Raw genomic sequence first — 27,851 nt, 5'->3', positions numbered from 1 at the left:
TGGGGCAAGGTTCATGCGTGATCTCAAAGGCCCCGTTAGACCCTAGACGGCAGGAACCCCGACGCCCTCTCAGGGATTCTTGGGCGCTGGGGGGGGGGGCCTGGCTTTCAGACACCTGGAGCCCCCGGTGCTCGGCGGGGCAGGCGGGAGATGAAGGCGCGGCTCGCGCTCCGGCGGGACTCTGCTCTCGGGCCGCCTCCTCGCAGGCCCTGGTGCTGCCGCGACGGCGCAGGAGCTGGGGGCGAGAGACGGCACCGGCATCCCCGAGGTCCCTGAAATGCATGGCTTTTGGGGACGCCGTTGCCTGCTGACCTGAGGGCCTCATACAAAACTAAAAGCCAGGGTGGCTGGCACAGCCCCTCGCCCGGCCCCCAGCACAGTCACGGCCGCGGTTCCTCGCCGACCCTTCCTGTACCGTCTGGTTCGAGTTTTGGCGAAGTCAGTCCTTGGCCTCGGGCCCTGGGGCCGGGCAGTTACCGCCACCGGGGCCTGGCTGCTGAGAGCACCAGCGGGAGGCCGGAGAGCAGCAGGAGGCGCGTGCAGGGCTGCGGGCGGCCCGTGGCCGACGCCTTCTGACCCTCTCGCTCCGAGAGGCCGGGCAGGGCGTGGCTCAGGGGCGTCCGGGAGCTGGAGCTCTTCCTGCCGACCCTCCGGCCACACTCGTCGTCGGGGCAGCCCTCGCCGCTGCCTGAGCCGCTGCCGTCATCACCTGGGAAGAAGAGGCGGCTCCAGCGGGCCCGCCCAGCCCTGGGGACCCCGAGAGCCGCGTCCCTCCGCCTGGGCCTCGCGGGCCAGTGACGCCAGCTCCACCCTGACCACAGCAACCCGACCCCCTGGGCCTGCCGAGGCTGGGAGGACGTCCGGGCCGGGTCACAACTGTGCCTGGGGACAAGGGGCAGGGGGACTTTGTGACCACACCGGGCAGCGGCAGCGTCCTCAGAGCCACTGTGGAGGCCCGGGGGCTGCGAGGGCCCCGTCCGCTGCACCCTTGCCCGGCCGGGGGTGCTCCCTGGCGTTCCGGCACCAACCCTCGGCTCTCAGCCCCCAGGCCCACCCTGGGCCCCGCTCTCACTGGCGTCCTGGAAGTCCACGTCGTTGCCGTCGTAGGCGCCGCGCAGACGGTTGGTGGTGGTCTTCAGCTGCATGATCTGCTGGCGGATGGTCATGTCGGGCTTGGTGATGTCCACCTCCACCTCGGGGTTGTTGATCTGGTTGGCCAGGCCATCGCCCATCACCTCGGGCAGGTACCTGGAGGCCGGGAAGGCAGGCCCTGGGTCACTGCCCTGCTCCCCGCACAGGGGCACTGCCCCAGCATGCCTGCCCGCTCCCCTCCCCCCGTCAGGGCGGTGGCAAGCCTGAGACCCCCCCAGAGGCTCCAGGGGCCGACGGGAGCCCGTGCAGACCCCACTGCAGTGGGGTGAGGATGCGCTGAGCACGGCGCCTGCCGTGGGGAGCTGGCACAGGGCGAGGACTCAGCCCTCATCCCAGCTCTGGGTCCCGTTGGGTGTCCCGCGTCAGGTATGGCCCTATGCACAGAACAGCTGGTGCCCCAGACCGGCAAGGGGCCGTGGAGGACGGACGGAGTGTGTCAGCCAGGGGGCACCTACCGACCCTTGGCCACCCCGTTCCAGCAGCGGTCATCGCTGGCCGCGCTCATGGCCAACTTCTCACTGCACAGCGTCCCCGGGAGGCTGATCCAGAAGTCCTGGGCATCTCGGAGCTGGGCCTTGGCCTCGGAGACCTGCAGGGCAGCAGTCAGGCCCCTGGGCGCCCCGGCCCAGCCTGCCCTGGACCCCCAACCGCTTCCCCCCGGGGCCAGCCCGGATGAGGGGCCCCTCACCAGCTTCTGAAGCGTGCCCGCGGGTGGCTTCTCCGGCAGCACCAGCTTGCCCCGGCGCCGCTTCTCCTCGGGCTCGGGGCCCTGGGGGTTCACCTTGGGGTTCCCGCAGCCCTGGATGACCTGGGGGGAGAATGCAAGTGTCCGGGAAGGGTACGAGGCTGTATCCGGGGCGCCCCCCCCTCGCCCACTGCACGCCCCTGCCCGCACCTTGGCCGTGAGGGTGTCGCTGTTGTCCTGTAGGGCGCTGACGGCCTCTGCCAGCCACAAGTGCACGCCGCCGATGACGCTCTCTGCGCCCGTCGGGCCCCAGAACTTGTCTGTGATGAGCACCATGGAGTCTGGCACGGGCGTGAGCACACACACAGGGGGCGCTTTGTACGCACGCGCACTGGCTCACCACGTGCTACCACACACACGGCAGCTTGTACGAGACGATGTATCTGTATGTCGGCTCACTTCAGGCCAGCCCGTGTACACGTTAGCGCCTGTGTGTGTCGGCACACGTACACCTGGCCCACCACGTGCCTATGTTACCTCACACGTTTTCACGTCGGCTCGAGGCACGCCAGCACACGTCCACCTTAGCACGTGTCTCAGCGCGAATGTGGGCTGGCCCACGTGTCAGCACGCGTTAGAACTTACACATCTCGGTATACAGGCACGCTGAGCCCTCCCGTCAGCCCCCGTGTGTCGATGTGGATGCACGCGGGCTCACCTCGCAGCAGCAGGTATATACACTGTGGTACATCTGTGTTGGCACAGCTGCTTGGTGACCCACGTCACGTCGGCACACCTCAGAGCTGGCCCACCCCAGGGCAGCAACGCACACGTTAACTCACGCACGTGTTGGCACGTACGCGCTCAGTGGAGAAGGGCAGGACTGTGACCCCGCAGGGCTCCCTCCCGGGCAGCTGCCCGCGTTGCAGTCTGTTCGGGACGTTCAGGGGGCATCTTGTTCCTCGCCCCAGGGACCGCCTGCTCCAGAGGACAGGCCCGGTTTTGCACGCCCCCAACCCCCCTTCCCGCAGGCGGTGGCGGCAGTGGGAGCTCACCCAGAAGGTTCCTCCACTCGGCGTCCAGGTCGGCCTGGTTGGCCAGGCAGCCCTTGAGCACGTTGCGGCAGTAGTCGGGGCAGGGCCGGGCGCCGGGCACCCCCAGGCAGTGGGCGCAGTACACCAGCTTCATGACGGCCCGTGAGCACTCCGGGCTCAGGGGTACCTGGGGAGGCAAGGCAGCCTGAGCGCCACCCCGCAGCAGGTGTGCAGCCCCACAAGGCGCGCCCGGGTCCTTCTCAGATGACCAAGCAAGTCTGCTGGCCGTGGAGAGGCTCCGTCTAATAAGCGACACACTCCCAGCGCCGCGACTCCCCGGGGCACAGCGGTCACGAACCCTCCCAGGGAAGCGGGAATACCGCCCACCACGCAGCTGAATGGATGGAGGCTGGGGCGGGGGGTGACTCGTCAGGGACCCCAGTGGGGGTGGAGGTGGCTCACGATGCCGTCCCACACCCGACGCTGGCGGGTCTGCCGCGAGCGAGCTGCCCGACGGGGCCAGGCATCCCCCGCACCGGCCTCGGAGCACACATCTCCCTCATCTCCCGTCTCCCGTCCACCTGACCCCTGGAGCTGGCTCAGCATCCAGCCGCAGCCCTCTTCCCTTGCCTTCCTGCCTGGGACCGGCCTGGCCATCGCTGCCCCGAGCAGAGCTCGCGTGCCGGATCCTCCCACCCGCCTGGGTGGGGGGTGGAAGGGGACACCGGGAGGCCCAGGGCTCCGGGGTCGGGCGCGGGGACTTGCGGCAGGGGGCGGGGCCTCCGCGCGCACCTGGGCCACCTTCCGGACCACGTCGCTGGCCACGCCCAGGCCCTGCACGAAGGCGCGCGCCGCCACGAAGGCGCGGGTGGCGCGCAGGCGCAGCTCGCGGGGCGCCTCCCCGAAGGGCCGCAGCGGCTCGGCCCGCTTGCCCAGGCAGTCCAGGTAGTCGTCGGGCAGCAGCGGCTGCCCGTGCAGCTGCCGGAAGAGGCGCTCGAGCAGGCGGGCCCAGAACTCGGCCAGCGTCTCCTCCAGGTGCAGGTTGGCGCCGCGGTAGTAGAGGCGCAGCTCGGCGTACAGGTCGCGGAAGGCCTTGGCGTTCTGCACGTACAGCTCCCCGAAGGCGCCCGGGAAGGCCTCCTGCAGCGCCCGCTCCGAGTCGTTCAGCAGGCGCTGGAAGTGATCTGCGCACGGGAGGCGGGCGTCAGGCCTTCCCGGAGCCCCCTGCCCACCCCGCGTGCTGTTGCAGCGCGACCGGCATTAAGGGGGCTCTGCCGGGGACCCCCGGTGCTCTGAGAGTCATCAGAGCCTGCAAGGGCCCTGGGTGCCCGCCCCCACGGAGCTCTGAGACCTCCCCCTCCTGGCCCGGAGCCTGGGCATCCAGAATCCATTTCTGAGTTGGGCCTTGAGCAGGGGACACACGGTGCCTCAGTGCCCCCGGAGATCACCTGGCAAGGGTCTGTGTGGAGGGGCAGGAGGGTGCTCTGAGTCGGGCTGGGACCCACTGGGGGAAGAAGCCCCAGGGCGTCCCTCGCCTGCTTTCCCTCCCAGCAGCTCTCCTTGCGTCCCTCCCCCTCCCCCAGCCTCTCTGTCACCCAGCCAGGCCCCCTGCCCTGGGGGTGTGCCTCTGCACTGTCCACCCTGCCCACCTCTGAGGCTCTCCTGGGCTTCCTGCCCTCCCCCTCCGTCCTTATCTCTCTTGGATGCCCTCTCTCTGGTTTTGGAAGCTGGACAGCCTGAGGGTCTGGAGAGGGTCTCCGCAGCCCTCGGGATGCACCCAGAGTCTCAGAGGGGGGTGCCGAGGTGGGGCATGAGCGTGGGCCGCAGACCCCTGTGGTTTCAGGGAAATACCTCTGGGCCCCGTGTGCTGAGAACGAGGCCCCTAACGCCGTCCGCCCCTTTCAGCAGGGAGACAGCAGGGTCCGTAAGCACACAGACCGTCCACTCAGACGCTTCCTCGAGAGCTGTGGCCAGCCCTCCCCACACAGGCCCAAACTCGGGTGTCCAGGGACACACGGCCAGGTTGGCTTTGCTCTGAGGCGTGGTGGACATTAGGCCTCTGGCTCTCGGACCCGTGTCTACACCCACCCCACCAAGACCCTCCCGCAGCTCCGGCTGTGCCCCTGCAGCTCCCCAGGAGGGAACTGTGGGAAGGAGCGGATGGTCCAAGCTCCCATCCAGCTCCCGCCGCGGGACTCCGGGTCCTGGTCCCCACGCCAGCCTCCGGCCCAAACGGGCAGTCTGCAGCTCATCGCCAGCCCAGCAGCACACGGGGTGGTCGTGGGGCCCCCAACCCCACGGCCAGCCCCCAGCCCCATCTTTTGAGCAGGGTCCTGCTCTGAGCCAGGACCCTGGCAGCCGGCCCAGAAGGTGTGGCGCGTGAGCGTGGGCCCCGCGTCCTGGAACACAGCCACCCGAGGCCCTGCTACACGCAGGTCCCAGGCGCACTTCAGACGAAGGCTCTGAGACCCCTGCCGCTGGTGGCCAGGTAAGGACTGCTCCCGGGGCACAAGGCACGGGGGCAGCCGGAGCAGGCACGATAGTGGGGCTGAGGCGCGGGGCGGGAAGCGGCACGCAGAGGGGCAGGTGGAAAGGACTCTCGGGGTGGGGGTCACAAGTGGGCCTGGAAGCGGAAGAGGAATCGCTTTTAACACAGGTTAGTGTCCCGAATGGATGCTGTGCAGGCTCTGACGTCAGCTGTCACTTCTGGGGCCCCTCCCACCGGCGCCCGCCATCCCCTCCGAGGTGCCCGCTGTCAGCGTCACGACGTCATCCCGCCATCCCTTGTTTAGGGGCCCAGACACGACGAGAGAGCTGGTGAGGGGCTGGGAATAGATGACTGACACACACAGCTGACCTGGAGGCTCGAGGGCCACGGCAGGGGCCCCGAACTCCTTGTGCCTCCACCCAGCGCCCTGCAGCCCCGGCCTGGCCCCCGATATCAGTCCTCACGCTGAGCTCCCCAGCTCCAGACCACCTGGTGGCCAGTGCCAGTGGCAGGTGCCTAGGAGAGCTCTGGAGGGCAGAGGCTTCCCTCTGAGGGCCTGATGGAAGGGACAGGCTGGCTCTCCCCAAACGTGCATGCCTCGGGGTGCACGGAGACCTGCAGGTGACCCCGAGTTCACGGATCCCTGCTCAGACCCCTGCACGCGGCCAGTGCTCTGCTACTACGTCCCCTCTGACCCTGCCTCACTGCGAGAGGTCCCCAAGTGCCCAGCCCCCCGCCGTGAGTGTCCTGCGGCCCCGGAGCCCCTCACCGTCAAAGCCCCGCAGCTGGGCGGCCAGCGTGGCCTGCAGGGCCCGGCCACTGTCCAGGAGCGCCGTCTCCAGCTCGGCCCGGCTGCGGTTGGCCAGGTTCTCCTCCATCTCGCTGGTGCAGCAGGTGTAGCCCTGGGGGCAGATCCGCAGGTGCTCACCTGTGGGGAGGGGCTGGCGTGAGAGAGAGGAGGGCTATGGGAGGCTGGGGGGCGGGGCACCAGGAGAACGGGCCTCGAGGCCGGTGGGCTCTCCTGCAGAGAGGGGACGTGATCGGCACGCAGGTGGGGCTGCCTGCCAGGGTGGGGGGAAGGCAGGCCTGGCTCGGGGCAGCGCCTAGGGTGGGCCGTGCAGCCCTCGGCACGGGGCACAGGAGCAGGGCTTCCTCTGCAGAATCCCACCTCCAGGCCCCCTGGGGCAAGCCCCGGTGGGGATGGGTGTAGAGCAGGTGTGCGGAAGGCTGAGCCCTCCTCCACGCCCCCTGCGTGAGAGGAGGGCCGCCCCAGGGGCCCTGAGCAGCTCAGCTCACGCCTGGACCTCAGCACAGAGAGGCCTCAGGTCCTGTGTGAAGGGCACGGGGGGCTGCCAGACTCAAGGCTCACAGCGCAAGTGCCCAGGCCTGCCCGGCGCCCCTCCCCGACCCCAGTGCGGGGTGCCAGCTTCCACTGAGGACGGCAGGCCCTGCAGGCCACCCACCCACAGCTCCGGGCCGGCCAGAGGCAGTGGCCCCCCAGGCCGAGGCCCACCCCGTCAGGACAGCCCGGGCACAAGTCTGCTGGGGCCCTGCTGCGAGCCCCGCACCCACCTGGCAGGACACACCGAGCCCCCTCAGGTGTGTGCACCGTCCTCTGTACCCTCAAAGCCCCCATCACCCCCGTGCCACCGCCCGGGCGCGGGCTCGCGGCAGCACTGCTTACAGCAGCGCTAGGACGTGACCGAGGTTGCTTCCACCACTCTCGTGGTGCAGGGCGCACCTTTGAAACTGTGCTGGTCCCAGTTCTGAGGTGGGTGCTGTGAACCCACTTTACAGACCAGGAAACTGAGGCTGGCAGAGATGAGGGTTCCTGTCTGAAGTCACACAGTCAGGGGCCGAGTGGCTCAGGCCGCTCGATTTCAGGCCCCCACGGCCACTAGGCTGCCTCACAGCCCCCCAGGCCCACTCCCCCCAGGCCGCAATTCCTGACTCTAAGCGGGGCAGGGCACGGAGGGAAGTGGACGCAGGGGTCTGGCCCGGACAGGGGCTGTGTGGGGCTGGAGTCGAGGGCTCGCCCGGTGCGCCCGGCACGGTTGCAGGGGGTCGTGGAGCAGCCTGGGCAGAGCTCTCTGGGTCCCGAGGCTGCCCTGAGGGGTGGGGGGCTGCAGGGTGGGCAGCGGCCTCCAGCGGAGGCCTTGCCCGGGGGAGAGGGGTGGGTAAGACCAAGTCATTCTCCGCAGGCTGAACTAACCCTGAAGAGCCTGCGGGGGAGGCTTAGGTCACACTTAAGTCTGAGCATCTTCCTCTCCTGCAAACGCCCCGGGGAAGCAGGGACAGGTGCAGAGGACAGTCACCCTATGGCCTGTCTGCAGCTCTGTGCCCATCAGTGTAACAGCCAGGAGAGGGCAGCGGTGCCCCAGGCGCGGTGGGAGGGGGCAGAGGGGCGCTGCACACTCCAGGGCACTCGAGGGAGGTGAAAGAGGCTTGGCGGGGAGGAAGGAGGGCGGGGGCAGAGGCAGGAAGCGCAGCCCCTTCCCCCTTTTGCCTCACAAACCTGCCCCCAGGGCCTGCCGTCTAAGGGGCGCTGTGGCCTCCACCCTGGAACAGGGTTGGCTGTGGGGTAGGTGTCGGAGCTGGTGTGTCTATGCCCTGCAGAGCCCCAGGCCCGCGGGGTGGGGAGTCAGGGGTCTGGGACCTGCCCCCTGCTCCGGGTTGAGTCAGGCCTTTCTGGCCACGTGCGGGCCTCACGGGAAGCAGCTGGGCTGGAGGGACAGAGCCTGGTTCCCCAGGGCCTGGCAGAGTAAGCGCCCCCATCCCTGCCCTCCTTCCTTCGGGGGGCGGGGAGGGCTGGGACCCGGGATGTCCCCAGAGACAGTTCTTCCTCTGGCTGCCCTTGCTGACGCTGACCCGTGGCCCTGCACCCTCGCCAGCAGGGGGCAGCTCACGGAGCAGGACGAGGGTCCCCCACCTGGCGTCCCAGCTGGCAGAGCCGGGCAGACAGTGGACCCGTCTCCCTGACGGCGGAGGCTGTGCAACAGGGCCGTGTGCACCCAGCCAGGAGGGGCCTGGACCCTGACCGCCTTCCCCCCTGGCAGGGGCCGGGAGAGCACCCTTGGCGAGGACCCTCCCCTGCTGCTTGGGACCAGCGGGCCGTGGTGGTGCCAGGCTGGGGGTCGGGGGCTGAACTGGGGACGTGCCCTGGGGCTGGGAGCGGCTGCAGGTGCCAGCCTAGGCTCAGCTGTGACAGGCACCCAGGCCAGGCTGGATGGGCCACGGGGCAGCGGCGGGCAGGCAGGAGAGGCAGGAGGGTGCAGGCTGTCGAGGTGGCCTCCCCGGCTGGCCGCCCTCCTTCCCGAACCTTCCATTCCTGCAGGCGGGAGAGAGGCGAGGACAAAACACCCAGGACCCCCTTTTCTCAGGCCGGCTCCTTGGCAGTGTCGGGCCCACCCACCGCTCACAGCCGTGAGCCGCCCCCCCAACCCCCGCCTTGGCCTCCCCGCCCCTCCCCCACCCCCGCCGCCTCCCTGCGGCGCCCCCTCAGCCCCGCCTGGCCACCTCGTCCAGCCAGCCCGGTGACCTGCGCTGTTCCGGCCGCCCCAGCACAGCCCCCGTCCCTCCCTCCCTCCTCGGACACACACGGGAGTGAAGACACGGAGCCAGAGCCCGGGCGCCGGCCTGAGGCCCCGGGCAGGCTGGGCTGAGGCTCCCCGAGCCCGCGGCAGGGCAGACGCGGTGGCCGCTGCTAGTCGGTGGGCAAGGCCCTGGCCCAGCTCGGCCTGGGCCCGCGGGTCATCTGTCGGTCCTGGACATCAGCCGGGCAGAGGTGGGCTCTGCAGGGCACCTTCCCAAAAAGCAAGTCTGCTCCCTGATCTAAGCCGAACGGTTGGAGGGGGGTGGGGCCCGCCAGAGGGGAGGTGAGCTCCCTGACCCTGGAAGTGTGCAAGGCAGACTGATAAAATCCCCCTCTCGTCATTTCACGCCTCCACCCCCAAACCCTCACCTCTTCTCGGCTAAACGCCTGGAGAAAGGGGGGCACTCGGGCCAGGCAGGAGGGCATGGCTGGCATCCTGTCCATCTTAGAGCTGCCCAGTCCCACCCTCCAGTCCTTCCCCTCCCCACTGGGAGGCATCAGCCTGGCCCCTCTTCCCACTGACCCCTCCCATCTGCACTGAGGCTTCTCCCCCAGCTGGCCAGTGACGGCCCCTCCTTCCTTCCTCAGTCTGTTGCTGCTTTCTCAAGAGCAGACGACATCCTTCTAGAACTCTCCCTTCCCTCAGCCTTTGGGACACCTCCTCCTCTCATGATCCCAGGGTTTGGGAGGAAGAGGGGAAGCTCTTTCATGGCAGGTTTGCTCCCCCATCCCCAGTCTCTTTAGAGCCTCTCCTCTAGGCCCGGCCCCTAGGTCCCAAGTCTCCAAACCCCCAGCCGCCCTCCCCAGGTCAAAACACCTGCACTCGCTTCCTACCCCGCCCCCCCTCCCCCGCAGTTCCTTCTCTTGCTGGCTGGCAGACCACGTATCCGCCTTCTTCCCCCCATACTCAGACCTCCGGGGGGCACCCCAGATTCCGGCTTCTCCTCAGCAAGTCCCATCAGCCTATGGCTTGAACACCTTTAAGCCTCACACCTCCCGCCAGCTGCTGACACAGCCGCAGTTCCCAGCCCTCCTAAGGCGCAAGCAGCCTCCTGATGGCGTTCCCACCCAGCAGGCCCCCCACCGGCTCTGCAGACCCAGTGCTTTAGCCCAAGACCCCACCCCAACAGGGATCCCCATCACCGATGCTGGATGCAGACCTCCTCTGTCCGGGCCCAGCCTGGCAGCCGCTCCTGACTGGTGGCCCTAGAGCCCTCCCAAGGAGGCTGCAGAGGGAAGATGGCGCCACACCAAGCCCGTCTCTCCAGAGCTTCTGCAGCTCACACAGGAGTACGAAGACCGCCTGCTCAACTTGCCTTTAAAGCCACATCCCAGATGCTCTGCACCAACAAATCCTGCCGCCCCTAGAATACTCTCGGCAATTCGGTGTAGGCAGTTAGCCGCCCTGGCCTCCCAGGACGGTGATGGAATGCAGCTCTGTGGCCAGTTCTAGGCACCCTGGCCTCCAAAACACGAGGGAGAGGCCCAGGTCTGGAAAAGCAGTTAGGGGGCTGCGTCCCTACCCCTCCCTTCTTCTCAGCTCTGGACCCCAGCTGGCCTGCTGAGGGGGTGGGGCGTGCAGAAGGCTCTCCCCAAGCACGTGACCCTTCTTGGGACAACTGTCCATGCCCACTCCTGCTCCTGGACCCCTTCCAGCTCCAGTGGGCGCTGCAGGACCCTGCTGCGGGGGGGCACTGGACAAATAACCCGAGGTCCCCTGGGCACCGCCCACAACCCGAGCTCCGGACCTTCTTTCCTCATCTCCTCACCCCGCCCCCCCCACCCCGGCCCCGACCAAGAAGCGTTTGTCCCTGGCCAGTCTCTGTCGCAGGGTTACCCCGAGCACCTAGAGTCCATGCAGGGGGGCAGCCTCAGACCCACCTCAGACGGGACATTTCAACCACCATCCTCCCCGCTCCTAACGCGGCAACAAAACCCGTAACCCCTCCTGCCCCGCTCCCAGCGCGCTTCTCTAACCCTCACCGGCCACCTCTCCGCCGGCCCTAAGCCCCTCCACCATTCCGGCCACGTGACAGCATCACCAAGGCGGCCCTCTGCCGCCGCTGCGGAGCCTCCGTCACGCACGGGGACCGAAACTGAGGGGTCTCGGCTGCGACACCTCTGCGCTCGGCGGGAGGGGTCCGCCCCTCAGGCTCGCCAGGGGTCCCGCTGCCCAGGGGCTGCGTCGCTGGCGGCGGGACAAAGACCGAGCGCCCGGGCGCCAGTCGCTGCCGGCCAAGGACCGAGGGCCCCACGCCGCGGCGCAGGAGCCGGCGCGCGGGGGTCTGGAGCGGCTGCCGAGCTCCTGGCTCCTGGCGCAGCGAGCGGGGGGCGCTGGCGCAGTGGGCGCGGCCGCGCAGAGAGCAGGGGGGCCGCGCCGCCGGGGCCTGCGGCAGGCGAAGGGGGGCGGGCAGGAGGGCGACGCGATTGGCGGGGAAGGGGCTTGCCGCAGTGGGCGCGGCAGGCCCTGGCGGGGGTGGCAGGAGAGGGGGCTCGCAGGGGCTGCCGCAAGCGAAGGGGAGGGGAATGGGTTTGACGGAAGAGGAAGGGGGGCTTGCTGCAGGAAGAGATGGGGGCGGGGAGGGGTGGCAGGGGCGCTGCGGGGATACAGCGGGAGGCACGCGAAGATGGGGTGAAGGTGGGGAACTGAGGGGAGGAGAGGTGGGTTGGTGATGGGCGCACTGAGGATGAGGGATCGATGGGGTGGACACGGAGACTGGCGAGGGGGCTCATGACGGGAAGGGGATGGAGAAATGGATGAGGGCGCAGACGAGGGCTTGTGGTGAGGGTGAGGGTGAGGGCGGGGTAGCATGGACTGAAGGTGGGGTTCTGGCGGTGGTGATGGGGGACGACAGCGCTGGAGATGAAGATGGCTAGGAGGAGCGAGTGGAGGTGAGGGTAGCGGGCCTGCGGATGGAGATGCGGTGGGTCGGCGGAGATGGAAATGGGTATAGGGCGGGCGGCCGGCTGGGCCCGGGCGGGGTCACCGGCTTGGATCCCAGCTCCGCGGACGCCGCCCGGGCTTAGCCCGAAACCCCTTCTCGGCGGCGGCTCCGGCGGCGGCGTCCCCAGCTGCGGTGGTGGCGTTGGCGGCGGCGGCGGTCCGGGCGCGGGTGCGTGGGGGTCTCGGGGTCCGCCCGTGGAAAGGCGGATGAGCAGGATCGGGCTGGAGGGCTTGGAGGAGGTGCGCGGAAGCGGAGCCGAGCGGGACCGGCTGGAGGACTCCGCGGCCGCCTCCCAGGGCGGCACTACAGCCGCACTGGCGCGCACCGTGGAGGGCGGCGGCTCCCCGCGCGGCGACGCGCCTCCCCCCGCTGCCCCCGCCCCGCTGCGCTCGGCACCGCCCCCGTCTCCCAGGAAACCGCCGCGGCCGCCCCGCACCCCTCCTGCCGCCGGCTCGGCAGCCGCGCTCAGCCCCCGAGCTTCCCACGGCCAGAGGCCCACCCGGTGCCCGCCAGGCTCCTGCCGCCCTGCCCTACGGGGGGCTGCTCCCCATTTGGAGTCTGGTGCGCAGGGGAGCCAGGGCCCATCCCAGAATGGTGATGGGAGGGGCGTCAGCTCTCTCCGAAGGAGAGTGACAGCCCACTGCCTGAGGGTCCCCTCTCCGCATGACAACGACCAGATCCCTACTGCTGTCTGGGCACTCGAGGGCCACCATCGGTCACTCCCGTATCCTCTCCCCGCCCTCTCCAGCCCGCAGCCTCTGGCCTCAGGGACCTGGGCCTCCATCCTAACGTCCTGATCTGCTTCCCTAGGAAATATCAGACCGCGCCTGGCCACGCCCTCCTCTGGCTCAGCCACCTCCTCCTCCTGGCTCACCCTCCCACACCCAGGACCAATCCCCTCCCCTCGCTGCAGCCCCAGCCCTGCTCCTTGCCTCCGCCGTGCCTGCCAGACCCGCTGGAGAAACCACCCACTGAGTCCCCCTTCCCGCAGTGCCGCCGCGCCGGGTCCCCCCCCTCCCCCGCCCCCACCCCGGCCAGCCCGCACAGGGACACGGAGACACGTGCTGCACAGGTAGCTCTGGAACGAAGTGCCCTCTCCAGGGCGGCCCAGAACACTGAGGGCCCCCGAAGAAGGGGGTTCCACCCGGTAACTCACAAGGCCGCTCTCTGCTGTCTGGTTCCTGCTCAGGGACCCCTCCTTGCGCAGGCCACCCTGCCGGCAGGCACCGGGCTTGGGGGTGCCTTGGCGAGGCGGTGGGCCCCCCGGAGGTGGGCCTGGAAGCAGCTCTGGCTCAGAGGCCAGGCCTCTTCCCACTGGCCTCCCCACAGGGGTTCGGGGTTCAGGGCTCACACCGTGGCCTCAGAACAAACTGGGGATGAAGGGGCGTCTTCTGTGCCCGTGACCCCAGGTCTTGGTCGCAGGGCAGGAGGCTCTCTCACGGGGCCTGGGAGCGAGATGCTCCCTGGAAGCCTCACCCACCAGGCCAAGCTCAGCGCTGATTTCTCATCCTTGGCCCAAGCCAGGCTGCAGAGGACACTCACCCAGGACTCTACACAGCCATCCCTGACAGGGGCCGGGTGGGAACTCCTGGGCTCCGTACAGCTCTCCCATTTAGCTTGCCCGTCCACCCAACCTCTGGGCCAGGGGGGCAGCCCAGGAGATGGACTGATGCCGCCTGCCTCTGTCGTGTCCACCGGGGAGATCCTGGAATAGCAGAAGGGGACACTGCGGCCCAGGGGTCCTCTCAGCCAGTTTCCCCCAAAGACCCAACGCAGGCCCATCCATCCACGCCGGGAAGGCTGAACGGGCAGAGGGCACAGACTCTCAGCTGGGCCGGAATATAGAGCAGACCCCTGAGTGCCACTGAGGGAGCCCTCGGAGGCAGGCTGAGTCCCAGGCCCATGCCCAGCACCGGCTCCATAAATGCAGAGGGGAAGGAACAGAGGGGCTCAGCCGCTCACCCCCAACTGAGCCACTCCCCACAAAGCCTGGCAGCCATCTCCAAGGTCATGGCCATCCCTGCTGGCATCCAGCTCTGACCTGCTGCTTCCACTAACCCCTTGATCTCACGCACCCTTCTCCCTTGCCCTACTCTCTTTCAAGGCCCACTTACCTCTCCCTTCCTCCAGGAAGCCTTCCAGGTCCCTCTGGGCATAAGCCCCTGCCTAGCCTCTAGCCTCCCTGACCATGGGCAGCCCTCCCTGGGGGCTTTCCGACTGGCCCCCCTTCTCAGCAGCAGCAGGAGAGCTGCTCGGCCTGCCGGTGGGAGCCTCCTCTCCTCTCGCCTCTCTGCCCGGCATCCAGGCTGGACCTGGTGCCGAGTAACAAATATGTATAAAGAAAGGATCTCTGTGCAGTGTTGGCATTCAGGGAAATGAGGCTTAACAGCCGCGCTGCCCCAGAGCCGCAGCCTCAGATCTCCCCCTCCCCTGGAAAGCCAGCACCTCCCCGACCCGACCCCTCCCCAGAGGCGGCATGACAGCCATCTGCATGCCGGTGCGAGGGGGGCCCGCGGGGCTGATTTCACAGTCCACAAGGACTCCCTTATTCTTCCAGAGGCCCCGGCCACCTCCTGATGAGACGGAGCTCTCACTGGGTGCCTGCAAGGGTCTCAGCCATTTCCGGGTTTGAGAATCCTTTCCTCTTCACGACAACTGCTCTCTCCCATTCTACTGCTGCCGGCGCCACACACGGAGCTAGAGTGACATGCCCAGGCGACTCGGCTTGGAGTGCTGCAAGGGACACGGAAGCATCCTGGCCTCCCCCGCCTCTCCCATCGCAAGACCTCCCTTGATTCCAGTCCCAGGGGAATTCCTGAGCAGGAGGGTGGCGGCTGAAGCGGGAACAGACACGCTCTGCCCGCAGGCGACATGCAGACGGCCACCCGGAGGGCCCTGGGAGTTCTCGGGTGCGATGGTCCCCAGCCGCTGACTCAGCACGTCCGCCCAGGCAGCACCTCCGTGCACAGCACACACCCAGCTCGCCGGTGTCGGGGCACCGAGCCCAGCCCCAAAGGCACGACTGGGAGGGCCTGCCGCAGACACAGCCAGGACACAGCTGACTGGGCCTCTCAGAGAGACGATGCGTTATTTTTCAGAATAAACGTATCTGGCCCCAAAGAACCGAAAACAGGGGCTTGAACAGAATCTTTTCCACCCCTGTTCACAGCAGCGTTATCTGCAGGAGCCAAAAGGTGGAAACAGCCCAAGTGTCCACTGATGGCTGAACAGATAAACACAACGGGGCACATCCATACAACGGACGCCATTCAGCCTGGAGTCACGAAGTGCCGACACACGCCGCCACGGGGACGTACCCTGAAAACGCGACGCTGGACGCGAGAAGCCCGTCTCGAAACGACAAATACTGTTATGATTCCACTTAAATGAGGTCCCCAGAGGAGTCAAATTCACAGAGACAGTAGAATGGTGATTCCCAGGCACTGAAGAGAGCGGGGTGGCGGGGGGCGGCGAGTGTTTCATGGGTGCGAAGTGGGGGAAGATGAAACTCCTGCGGGTGGGTGGCGGCGGCGGCTGCATAGCAGGACGAGCTTCACGCCGCTGAATGTGCGCGTAAAAGTCATTAAAACGGGAAATTCTATTATGCATCTCTCACCACCAAAAACGCACACGGTCCCCCTCCCCAGTATCTGGGACATACTTATACTAAATACGTGGAGTAGACTTATATTAAAAATGTATCCGTTGTTTATTTGGAACCTGAACATTCAGGACATACGCTACAAAATTATTAACTATCTGAAACAGCACATTTAACTGGGTCTCCTGTAGTTTTAGCTGCTAAATCTGGCGGCCCGGGCCTCTGTGGGGCGTGGGGGGAAGCCTGACCGAAGTCACTCAGGCTCCCCACCGGCAACTCCCCGCCACACGTGGGCATGCACACACGTGCACTGCCTTCCAGGCTCCCCGGGAAAGGGCCTCAGACCCTGCCCATGCCAGCGGCAGGAGGGCAGGGTCTGCCTTCCCACAGCCCCCCGCCTCCTTGGAGAGTGGTGGGCCTCACCGTCTCAGTCAACAGGAAGATACAGTTATCCCCATCTCACAGATGGGAAGACTGAGGCTGGGAGGGTTCTGAGACTTGCTCAATGTCTCAAACGTGTTGCCTAGTGCTGGTCTCCTTCCACTGGCCCGAGTGCCTCCCTGTCTTCACTGAAGGGCAGGAAATGAAAGTGCTGGGCACCTGGGGGCCCACAAGCAGCCCAGAGGTCCCAGGTACGGAGATGAAGTCTCCTGGAAGATGAGGGCAGAGTGGTGGCCTGGCCACCCTGCTAGCCTGCACCACCTCGTCAGTGGCCAGGAGCTGCTGAGACCTAGAACACCGTCAGGCAGCTGGGCAGGAGCCCGTGGGGCCAGCGGCCACGCCCCCCCTCCCCCCGCCGCACGGGAGGGACACCTGCCGGGACACTCCCGCCAGCAGCACAAACCCACCAGAAAGGGCCCCCACCAGCCAAGCACACGGAGGGCTCCCAACCTGGGGCAGCCGGGTGACCTCGGCATTTGCCCGCTTCCCGGCTCCCCAAAGGTGGACCCTGACCTCCTGTGGGTCCTGGGGGCCTGTGGGAATGGGTGGGCCAGCCTATTTCCTGACCTCTCCAGCTCAGTTTCTCCAGGGTGCTTAAGCTGACACGTCCGTCAGGGAAGGGCCAGGTCCCTAAGCAGCCCGGGAATTCTGCTCCCTCCGGCACCCAGTGTCTTGGTCTCCGCTCTGTTCAGCCACATCCAGCAGGCGAGGTGGGACGGTCCCGCCCAGGGCAGTCAGATTCCTGGGGCAGACGGCGCCATCCCCAGAGAGGGGTCAAAGGGGCGGGGACAGGCCCCACATGACCTGGGCAAGGAGAGGCCCCTTCTGATGCGGGCTGCCAGGCCCCTAGGCTGGCCGTGAGTGGGGTCCTGCTGGCACTGTCTTCCCCCCACCCTCCGACGTCTCTGCAGAGCCTGCAGGGCCTCTGGGCCTCTGCTTGGGATTCATGTCTGAATACCAGCTGCCACCCTCCAAGGTTGCCCCAAGAGCCCTCCTGGCTGGCGGCACAGCCCTGTGCTGGGGCAGCACTCCTTCATCGCGGGCTGCCCCTCCAGGAGAGGCCTGCAGCCAACTCTTCTTGCAGTTCCCAATTTCTCAGGACCAGGGCCAGCCAAAGGGGAACACGGGACACCACGAGACAGTGCCACCCAGGAAGCAGCAGTAGTGACCAGGGAGCCCCTCCTCTCCAGCCCGATCCCTCAGACCCCCAGTGTGGGGGTGGGGTCGATCCCTGGGTCTGGCCGGCGCAGGCTGGCCTCCCTCCCCACCAGGGGGCACTCTTCCCCACAGCCACCTCTGGAGAAAGGATGGGCCTGTCTCTCCAACAGGCTCCCCCGCCTGCCGTGATGCCCCCCCAGGACACAGCCCCGTGCTGAGCACTCCACACGAGAACCCAGTTTCACAACCACTCCACACAGCAGGTGTTGCTACCATCCCCATTTTACAGAAAAGGATTCTGAGGCACAGAGAGGTTCAGTAATTGGCCCAAGGTCACACAGCGAGGGAGCATGGCGCCAGACTTGAAACCTGGCGGCTGGATGGCCGGGTCCAGGAGACCAGCTTTTGGCTTCTGCTAGGGCTCCACCTGTCTCCTAAGACATACGCCACTGGGAATGGCCACTGGATCCAAAGGACACTGGCCCTGGGCCAGGGGGGTGGCCTTGAAAACTCTAGGTAGCAGAGGAGGTGGGGGCTGGTTCCTTGGGCCAGGAATGCCTGGGGTGGGGGGCCCAAGGCAAGAGCCCTGAAAGAGCAGCATGGGACCCTCGGGCCAGGAGGGGAGCTGTGGCCGAGCGAGCACCTCAAGCCCTCAGGGAGGACAGGGCGAGAAGGCCACGGCTCACAGCGAGTGGCCGAGCGGCACGTGGGCCAGGGGCCGCCCCAGGCTGCGAGGGGTCTTCGCTGTGTGGTCAAGGGGGACATGTATGGTTCCAAACCGCATGCGTGTGTCTAAACCCACACGTTATTTCTCGTTACTTATAACTTACAAAAGTAACACGTGGTCACCGTGGCCAGCAAAGCTGCAGCTCACGTGAAGCCTCTGACACCCTTCCAGTCCCTGCGCGGATGGCATTGCAGCTGCATTTCAGCACCGAGGACAGCGCCCAGCACACAGTAGGAGCTCAAGGAACACTACCGAGTGACTCAGAGAGACTGATCTCTGTGTCCCTATCACCCCCACCCGCAGGCAGCTGGCCGGGCCCCGCTCTGCCCCAGTTCCCGGACGGCCCGCTGGCTCTCCTGGGGCAGACGTGGTGCTCCACCGGCCCTCCCGCCTTGGCTGAGGGCCCAGCCCGCCGCTCAGAGGCCTCCTCTTATCTGGGCCCTGGGCCTCCTTGGCCGCTGGCTGAAGACTGCAGACCCGTTCCCAGAATAAAGAAGTAATGAAGTAAAAAATTACGCAGAGGATCATGAAGGAAGCTAGCTGCAGTGCTGCAGCCATCAGAATATTACAAACAGGTGTGTGAGGTGGTGCCCATGCGCTTTCCTCTGACATCCTGCAGGTCTGATGCCCACCAGAGACTCAGAGCTGTGGTGAGTGGAAACGGTACTTTGAGATATTTGCTACAAACGTAAAGGGACATGAAAAAGTCAGCAGTTTCCACTGGTGACCAAGTCCCAGACTCTAGAATGCTATCGTCACCTTGTTCATAGTAACAAGAAATGCTAAAGGTTAGCAAAAAAGGAGATTAATTTCTTTCTCAGTCAAGTTCATGAACTCCCTGACCCCTAAACCTGGGCCTCTCCGGTGCACCCTGGTGAAGGACCCCAGCCTCAAATGGCCTGCCTGCACACCCACGTCTGTCCACCCCAGTTTGCCCATCCTTCTGGAGCTGACTCCACCACCATCCCTGCAAGGCCATCCTGGCCCCAAAGCAGACGGGTGCCCCCTCCCCTCTGCCCTCTCGGCCGCTGGCTCCATCCTGCCTAGAGCTTCGGTTCAAGGGCTTCTCATGGGGTGGGACTGGCGTTTCGGGAAGCCACCTCCCACCTGTTCAGGAGAGTCCTGCACTTCATGGGGTCCCTGGCCTCCCTGTCACCTCCCCTAAATGCTGTGACAACCGAAAACGCCCCCTGGGAACGGCTCCCGGTTGGGAACACCCACTTTATCCTGGGGCGGTTAGCTGTGCGTCTGACCTGCAGCAGCTCCCAAACATACAGTGACAGGCAGGTGGCAGTCCCTGGGTGTTAGGTCACTGGAAGGGAGACCGGCAAGGCGCCTGGCGTGGCCTGTGGGCAGCCACTGCCAGGCCAGGGGAGGGGGGTCAGGGACGGTGGGGCTTAACGTTTTAAGAGCCTCGTTCCTTTAAAATACCCCTATGGGTCCAGTGTGTCCCGAACTCCATGATGAAGGGAGGTGGGAGTGAATACCTCAGCCAGTCCTGAAGCAGGGGGCATAACTGTCTCCCCAGGGCCTGCAGATGGTCCCAGGTGGGTGGGGTGTACTTTCCGTAGCCCCTGACACTTGAGGACGCACACAGACGTCACACGTGGCTCACCACAGGGCCCAGATGTCCACAGGTGGCCCCAGGCACCAAGGATGCGCTTAGACACACAGACGAGCCCGTACGGCCACCCTCAGGTTCAGAGAGCGGTCCTCAGCACTGGGGATGCTGTCCGAAGGTGTGCACAGGCCACAGACCTCCACAGGTTCTGGTGCTGACGGCGGGCCCAAGAAATGTCCCCGCCAGGGAGACATGGGGCCACAGTCACTGCCAGGTGCACCTGTCCAGGGCCTGGCTGCCCGCCTGAGAGGGAGACGTGCTGGCCTATCCCTCAAGCTGCTGGGAGCACTGCAGCCTAATCCACCCCCAGGGCCAACAGCCGGGGCGCAGACGCGGCTCAGGATACGGCCAGTGGCTGCCTGGCTCCGGACTGCGGGGTTTCTCACTAGACCCTGACCTTCCGGGGGTGGGGCCCATGGCTTGAGGGTGAGCACAGAGCGGATGAATGGATGGACGGGTAGGAGGGTGAAGGGCCTTGCCTCCTGCCTGGCCAGCCTCTCCTCGTCCCTTCCAAGCAGGCGGGGCGGCGGGGCGCGGCCGTTTGGTGCCCGTCGGCAGGACCAGCTCTGAGCTTAGGAGGCCCTCCTTGAGGTGGTGGGCCGGCAGAGTTTGGGCTAGAGTTGAGCGGAGCCTGACCTTGTCTTCTCCTGCCAGCCGGCTGGCCGGGCCCTCCTGCAGCCCGAGTCCTCACGTGCACCTCTCTCAGGCCGGCTCCTCTCCCGGACACCCCACCCAGCCCCTCCTGGGGCTCGCCCACCTGTCCCAGCCTTGGAGCCCCTCAGTCCTCTGGGGCCTGCCAGGGCCCGTCTTTCCTTGTACCTGTGGGAGCTCTGTGGCCTCCCCGCCAGCTCTGTCCTCTGGCCGACCTCACCCCTGCAGCCTGGAACGCACGCCCAGCACCTACGGACAGGGCCACACGGATGCCCCCCAGCGCCCCAACGAGGCAGGGCTCGCCCCTGACCTCCTCCTCTCTGGGGCACCCCCTCAATGGGTGGCACCATTGCCCAGTGCCCACACCAGATACCTGGGACAAACCTGGGCCAGGGCAGCAAGGCCACGGAGAAGAAGCTACTCCAGGGACAGGGCTCTGAGCACTGGGGACCCCTTTCTGGGACCCAGCTTCCCCACCTGCACGCTAAGTGTTTGCGCCAGGTGGCACCCGGCCTGCCCTGCAGGCACCCCGTCCCGCCCGCTCCGGGAGGCGGCAACGGGCCAGTGGAGGCCAGGGCACGGCTTAAGGATGCAGGGCCTTGGACCGAGGCCGGGGCTGGCTCCTGGACACTTCAGTGGGTGGGAAGGAGTGGTGAGGAAGGCGGGGCCTGCAGGGCCTCCGCTTGCTGGCCTGCTCCAGCCCAGGTGCTCTCCTTGGCCCCAGGCCCGGCTGTGGCCACCCTGTCCATCCTGTCCACCTGTAGGGCCCTGGGCTCGGCCACACTGCAGACGCGCGAGCTGATGGGAGGCCTGCCTCACGGTGCTGCTGGCTGGTCCTCACCTGATGCTGGACCCCATCTTCCATCTCCTGCCTCCCTGCAGCCCCGGACTCGGCCAAGTCGCAAACTGCCTGGCCTCCCCCCGCCGGAGTCCGAGCCCGCACAGCTCTCCTCCTCCAAGGTGCAGCAGGGGTGGCAGGCAGGGCGCTGGGCCTCCAGGGGCCCGAGGTCAGGGCAGATGGTGAGGGAGCAGGGTGGATGGAGCCCGCCGGGCCTGCCCTGTCATCCAGCCAAGCCTCTAGAACCCAGGGAGCACTTAGCACAAATCGGCAGCCAGCGTCCTCGGCTGGGCCACGGAGCCAGCGGCCCGCCCACCTCCCCTCCCCACACCCTGCCCCGCATGCTGTGTGCCCTGCTCAGGGGCCCTCGCACTTGTTGTGGGGGCGACCCCCAGCCTGTCCACTGCAAGCTGGTGCCAGCGAGTCACAACTCTCCCAGACGGGTGCCCCTCACCCCCACGAAGGTCTTACAGCTGGGCCCCTCATTGCCCAGCCGGGTTCTGGGACAAGTGAGATGCATCAGCGGGTCGGCAGTTACCAGACTCTGAATGTCAGAATGAGTGGCCCCCGGCCCTCCTCTCGGACTCAGTCGGAGAAGTTAAGGCCCACAGGGTGCAGAGCTCTGGCCATTTTCCTGAGAAGCTTGCAGGCTGGTGGGGGTGAGAATGGTCTGATACCCTCACTCCAGCACCAAGGCCCTGGTGCACGTCTGGGCCGAGACCCTGAGCCTATGGCATGGCCCTGTCCTGAGGAGCCACCCACCGAAATACCCAGAGCCCAGGATCCCCGCCCCTGGACAGGATGCACCCAAGAGTGAGGTGCCACGCCTGCAATGGGCTGAACCCTGACCCTCGTTCATATGTCAGGGTCTTAACCCGCAGGACTTCAGGAGGTGAGCTCATCTGAGTGCGGGGTCTTTGCAAATGGAACCGGTTGGGCCCCTAACTTGATAGGATTGGTGTCCTCATTTCCATAAAGTGAAATTCAGAAGCAGACCAGCACAGGGACACCTACTCATAACGACAAACCCAGAGACTACAGACCAAGGACCCCCGAGGATCGCCTGCAACCCCCAGGCGCCAGGAGAGGCCCCGGAACAGCTTCTCTCTCACGGCCTCAGGAGGTACTAGCCCAGTGACACCTCGATCTTGGACTTCTAGCCTCTGAACTGCTAGACAATCAACTCCTGCTGTGAGGCCGCCTAGCCTGCTGCATCTGTGCCAGCAGCCGGGGGAAGCGGACACACGCCTGAGCCCAGCACCCAGCCCAGCCCGGCACCACATGGGTGGTGCTCAGTGTACTTACTGCTGAGGTTGCCCAGACTTGGGGAGCACCCCGGGAAAACAGGGAGAGCCCTGGAGAGTAGTGGGTGTGTTGGGGATGCCTGGGAAGCTGAGCAGCAGGGCCAAGCCCCGGAGGGAGGATGGTGATGGGCATGTGCGGAGGGCGGGTGTGGGGAGGGCCGACCTGGCAGGAGGGGGCGCGTGTGCCAGGAAGGTGAGCCAGCCAGGAGCTGGTGGGAGCCAACGCTGAGGCCACAGGCAGACGAGGGGCTGGGGTGGGTAGGGCCTGGCCCCCTCAGGGGCTCCTAAATCTACCCAGGATTCCAAGATTCCTGCCAGGAAAGCCAGTATGCACCCCTCACATCCAGAGCTTCCCTTGCACCCATGGCGAGACCAAGAACAGTCGAGAAAGCTGGAGGCCCCGGCCCTGCCCCCAGTGCAGGGGTCACGGCTGGGAGGACAGGACAGCCCCCACCCCACAGCTGGGGACAGGGCGTAGGGCCTGGGGTTGGAGAGGACTGCAGCACCTCCGCCTGAACCATCTCCGCCCAGAGACTTCAGGCAGCTCAGAGCACCTGCCCAGGCCTGTTCCTAGACACACGTGGCAAGAATGCCGCCAGCTGGCACGCGGTAGGTGGCCCCGGGCTGGAGCCCTCGCCCTCCTGAGCCTGTGTCCTCTCCCGAATGTGGGTGATGACCTGACCCCACAGGGCTGTGCTGATGGCTAGATGTGGTCACAGCTGGTGCCAGGGACCAGGCAGAGAGACATCAGACAGGCAAGGCCTGGGCCCTGAGTCTTGGTCTGACATCTTCCTGAACCAAGCCAGGACTCAGGGAGGAGGGTCTGGCTTATAGGAGAGCTGACCAACCTCTCACCACCTGGACGTGTCCAGGCCTGGGCCCGATTTGATACCGGCGTGGCCTTGGGTGAGCCCCTCTCCTGGCCTGTCTCCCTGTCCAGGACCAGCCAGGCCGACACCTGCGCCCGTGCACGTGGGTGGCCTAGCACAGGCCCGGAGCACCCACACACCCTCTGCTCTCCTCGCGGCTCCGAAGCCCACCTGCCGCCTGGCGGGGGTGTCCTCAGTCCCTCTCCTGGGAGGCCTCAGTGGCCCTGCAGCCCTGTCCACCACGGGCTCACGCTGTCCCTTATTAGGACCGGCATGGAACCAGTCTACCAAGACCGGCCTGTCTTGTCTTCTGGACTCACCTACCCCCGGATGGGATATCTGTCCATGACTCCTGGGGGAGTTGGCCCAGCATGGTGCTGGGAACACGCCAGGGGCTGCTCTTAGGGTCGGCCAGCAGGACACAGCTGGTCCATCCTCTGCGTACACCCCGGGCAGGTCGCCTGATTCACGCCCCTGGAACAGCCCTCTCTAGCAGGGCAGGAGCGGCAGGCCTTCACTGGACAGGCTCCCGGGACCAGCTCAGGGTGAGGCCCGGCTACATGGAAGGCCGAGTCACCGGCAGCAGTCGGGGTGGAGGCAGGGCGGCCCCGGAGAAGGCGCAGGAGGCGACCCGGTTAAGAGGAGCTCTAACCCGGCCTAAGCAGTGGAGTCCACGACCAGAAGGCAGCTGGTGGCTCGTAAGGGCCTGCCCTCGAGGCCCCATTTCAGGCCTCCAGGCTGGGGTGTCACGAGGCTTCCAGAGCACACAGAGCCCAGGACTGTACAGCAGTTAATGCCACCGGCTTCGGGGTCACCAGACTGGGCTCTAGACCTCAGAGCTCCACGTGGGCCGAGGCCCCTGAAGAACGCTGTGGGGCTTCTCGGCCTCAGTTACTTTCCTGTGAAGCAGGTCTGCAAAGAGCCCTCCTCATCCGCTGTACCAGCTAGACAGTCACGCGGAGGGACCCACGCTGAGGGCTCCCAAGTTCCAGACGCCGCTGCCTGCAGGCCCTCCGGCGGCCTCTAGGGCGGGGGGCAGAGGGGAAGACACGCCTGGGGCAGCCGCAGAGTACATGGCGTCCGCATGCACCCCTCCTGCAGCCTTCCGGTGGTCGTGACTATTCCCGTTGTCACACGTGAAGAAACAGAGGCACAGAGAAGCCAGGTCGGGGGTGGGGGGGGGTGGCGGGGAGGCTGACGCAGCAGGGCTGGCCTCTGAGCCCAGGCCCACAGAGGACGTCCCGCCCCTCGGAGGAGCACGCAGCGTGTCCGGCACTGCGGCTCCAGCAAGGGCCAGGCCGCTGCATCGTGCAGGTGGCCCCCCTACCTGTGGTTCTCCCCACAGCGCGGGGGCGGGCGTATCCTGCCCTCACGCTGGGGATGACGAAACCTCAGCTGCTCTAGTGGTGAAGGGACAGAGCAGCAGCTGGAGCCCACGGACCACCCTGGGGCCCCAGGCCAGGCACACGGGGGCCTCTGCCCTCTGAACAGGACAGCGTGCGCACCACCGTCTGGTGTGAGGCCGGGCTGTATGCAGATGGCCTGCGAGAGCCGCACGGCTGAGGGACAGACTCGGAGGGCTCTCTCGGCCTCGGGCAGGACGGCACAGAGAAGCAGTGGTTTCTGCTGGGAGGCTAAGGGGTGGTCCTCGGTGGGGAATCCACAGGCAGCCGGGGTCCAGGAGAAGAGGGGCTGCCCACCAGTCCGTGTTGCACTGACAGGCCCACGCTCCCCTCTGACCTCCATCCCCAAAGTCCAGGCCCCTTCTCCTGTGCCCAGGCCCTCCGTCTCCCACTGCCCACCCACCACGGCTGGCATACAGCAGGCAAGTTGTGACTGAGAACCTACTTTGTGCCAGGAACTGCGCCAGGCTCTGTGGCTACTAGAGAACAGTACAGACAGAGGTGGCCTCCGCCCCCGGGGCCTCAGCGAAGGGTCAGAGAGACACGACAAACCGTGTCAAGTGTCAGGAGGCCGAGCAGATGCTCAGGAGACAGCTGGGGACCAGAAGCAACCCCACAGGCAGAGACAGAAGATGGCCGGCCCGTGTGCGTGCGTGTGTGCGCGTTTGTATGCACGCGTGTGTGTGTGCACGCATGTGTGTGCGTGAGATGCAGCACGGGGTTGGGCTTTTCCCCAGTGTTGCAGAGGGAGCCAGCTGGAGAGGTAGCTCCCCCTCACCTTCCATACAGTGCTCTGGCCGGAGGGAGGGCTACCTGGGCTGTGCATCCCGTAAAAGGGGATGTGACCATCGTCCTCATCACGGCCACGCCTGGCTGTCCATCCAAAACACTACACACAGCCACGAGCGGGAGCCCCGTGCGCACTGATGGTCCCTCCTTCGTGAGCCCACACCATTTCTGCTCTCCCGGGCAGGCACAGGCCGGAAAGCCCACCCAAAGACCCAGGGCCGCCCTCCCTCCCTTCCAACGACTAGCAAGCATTGAGTCTCTACCCCACCAGCCAGCCCAGGCGTCCACCCCAGGGGCTCCCCAGGCTGGAGAAGTCTGCCTGCCGGCTGGCAGGACAGGAGACCAAAGGCCCGGATCCCCGAGAGCAGCGTGTCACCACGGGGCCACCAGAGGGCGCCCGTTCCACGGAGCCCGGCCAAGTTGCTCGGAGCTGGAGAGGACAGGACTGGCCGCTGCCTTGGGAGGTCACCCTGTTTCCTTCACCCCACGTGGCGCCGGCACTCTCCTCGGGGCCTGGGCCCTGCAGGGCACTCTCCAGTTCAGGTGCTTACGGGGGAGGCTGAAGCCATAGGGCGTTGGGGAGAGCGGCTTCCCAGAAGCCCCTGGATCTGGGACGGAGGAGCCACGGGCACTGGTCGGGAGGGGGCGCAGTCCAGGCCCCGGGGGGGCGGGGGGCGGGCAGCACCTGAAGCCCTGGCTGGCACGGTACTCGGACAGCTGCTGGGCGGCCGTACACCCCCCCTCCGTCACGTGCGCAGCAAGGCACTCTGCTGGTCCCGGGTCCCCAACCCACTGCAGCCCCACCCCAAGGAGGCCAAGACCCAGCCCCCTGCCGGCCCCGCCTCATCTTCTCCAGCCTGCCCTGCTCTCTCCCAGCCCTTGACGGCTGCCCAGACTCTGCCACTCTGTCTCTCAGCCTGACTGGGACAGAGGCCTGTGGACGCGATCAAGTTTAGGATGGCCCCGAGGACACAGTGGCCGAGTGGGAGTGGACGTGTGAAGGAGAGCTGTGGGGCGAGGGGACCTTGGAGTGCCGTCTAAGATCGGGGCTGGGTGAGGGCAGCTGCTCAGCTGCCCTGAGACCCTGGTGTCCAGGGGAAGGGACTCAACTGAAAGGCCAGGGATTCCCGGGCATTAGCTCCTCTGTTTGCATGGCGGGTGGCGGGGCTTATGAACCGACGTGTGCTGGCCCCAGGCACCCAGATGTGCCCCCCAAAACCTGTCCCCTAGGGAGGGTGGCAGCCCTGACAATGACAGGGCTTTGCCAGCAGACAGAGGCACAGGAAGGCCTACCTTGGGGGACTTGAACCCAGGGCAGGGGGCTGTCAAGGTATCAAGGCAGAGGCTTCTGTGGGTCCTGCCCTGCTGGGGGCTGGGGTCCAGGGCCTGGCTGCCCCCTCCCATTCCCCAGCAAGACACGGCCATGGACTTGCCCCTCACACTCCTCTCTCGCTCAGAACTCCTGTGGCTGTGGTCATTCCATGTGCCCCGTGTCACTACTCGAATGCCCCCTCCCCACCCCCACCCCAGTTTGGGAGGAGTTCCCCAGGGCAGGAAGCTGGTCTGCTCTGCTCTCATCCGCCGTGTCCCGGCACCCTGAACAGACGCGCAGACCCACGGTGGTTCTGGACACGTTTGCAGTTGGAGGAAAGAGCCTGGGGGGTGTCTGTGAAATCCCTGGACCTCCACCCTCACTCCAGTCCCCAAAGCTCCTCAGAGGCCTGCAGGGAGGGTGTGGGCAGGACTGCGGGCAGCTGCAGGGCTGAGGCCGCCTGAGACGGCGATGCTCTTACAAAGAAATGACACGGCTCCTGGGCGGGATCCAAGGCGCCGACCACCTGCAGCTGGACTCCCCGCCCGAGGCGGCCCTGAGTGCCAAGCGAGCACAAGTTCCCCGGGCAGGAATCCCTGCGAGGTGATGTTCCCTTCCCGGTGGCAGAGGTCGAGCCTCTCCACCCTCGCCCCCGCCCCTCCCCGAGCGCACAGTTCGCTCCCGACCGCCCCGGGGCCCCTAGGCTGCCTCTGCCGGGGACCCCCGGGAATCCCCGGGCCGACCCGAGGCGCCTCCCGGAGAGGGCCGCACAGCCGGTGGGAGTCCCCAGCCCACGGCCGCCGTCGGCTGCGCCCCGACAGCCGGCCCCGCAGCTCAGCCCTGCCTGTCCCGGAGGACGCACCGAGCCGGGGACCGCCCGGTCCGCCGCCCGGCGAGGAGAGCTCCGCCGGGAAGGGGCCGGTGTGCGTGTTGGGGGCCGGGGGGCGGCCGAGCGGAGCAGAGGAGACCCGGGCGGAGGGAGGGCGGCTCGGGGCGCGGAGGCGCAGGGCGGACGAGAGCAGAACGGGAGAGAGGAGGGGGCGCAGGGGAGACCCGGGAGCGCCGGGTCACTCACCCGAGATCTCCGCCTGGGGCACGTCGCTCAGGCTGAAGCCCTTGGTCCCGTATATGTGGCGGACTTCGCCGCAGCTCCGACTCTTGCTGGCAGGGTCCCCGTGGGCGCAGGCGGCCAGTGCGACGGCCACGCACAGCAGCCACCAGCCTCGGGCCCGGAGCTCCAT

General features: G+C 66.7%; 1 protein-coding gene across 1 annotated transcript; it reads right to left on the bottom strand.

The window, feature by feature from the left end:
• Positions 1 to 473: 473 nt before the first annotated feature.
• GPC1 (glypican 1) lies at positions 474 to 27,851 on the bottom strand. The gene is made up of 9 exons (XM_065880833.1): positions 27,686 to 27,851; positions 6,129 to 6,287; positions 3,664 to 4,055; positions 2,893 to 3,058; positions 2,048 to 2,178; positions 1,841 to 1,960; positions 1,608 to 1,741; positions 1,073 to 1,248; positions 474 to 709 (listed from the first exon to the last, which is right to left on the bottom strand). The coding sequence occupies exons 1-9, from the start codon at positions 27,849 to 27,851 to the stop codon at positions 474 to 476; spliced, it is 1,680 nt and encodes a 559-aa protein (XP_065736905.1).

The sequence above is a fragment of the Phocoena phocoena genome, chromosome 7 (genome assembly GCF_963924675.1).
Source record: "Phocoena phocoena chromosome 7, mPhoPho1.1, whole genome shotgun sequence".
NCBI lineage: Eukaryota > Metazoa > Chordata > Mammalia > Artiodactyla > Phocoenidae > Phocoena > Phocoena phocoena.
Note: the sequence above shows the minus strand (reverse complement) of the source record. Positions and strands in the feature narration are given on the sequence as shown.

Excerpts from the sequence above, each read along its gene's own strand:
- GPC1 (XM_065880833.1), bottom strand. The coding sequence starts at position 27,851 with ATGGAGCTCCGGGCCCGAGGCTGGTGGCTGCTGTGCGTGGCCGTCGCA. Across the intron at positions 3,059-3,663 it reads TGGTCCGGAAGGTGGCCCAG|GTACCCCTGAGCCCGGAGTG; the intron begins GTGCGCGCGGAG and ends TTGCCTCCCCAG. Across the intron at positions 1,961-2,047 it reads GCGACACCCTCACGGCCAAG|GTCATCCAGGGCTGCGGGAA; the intron begins GTGCGGGCAGGG and ends TTCTCCCCCCAG.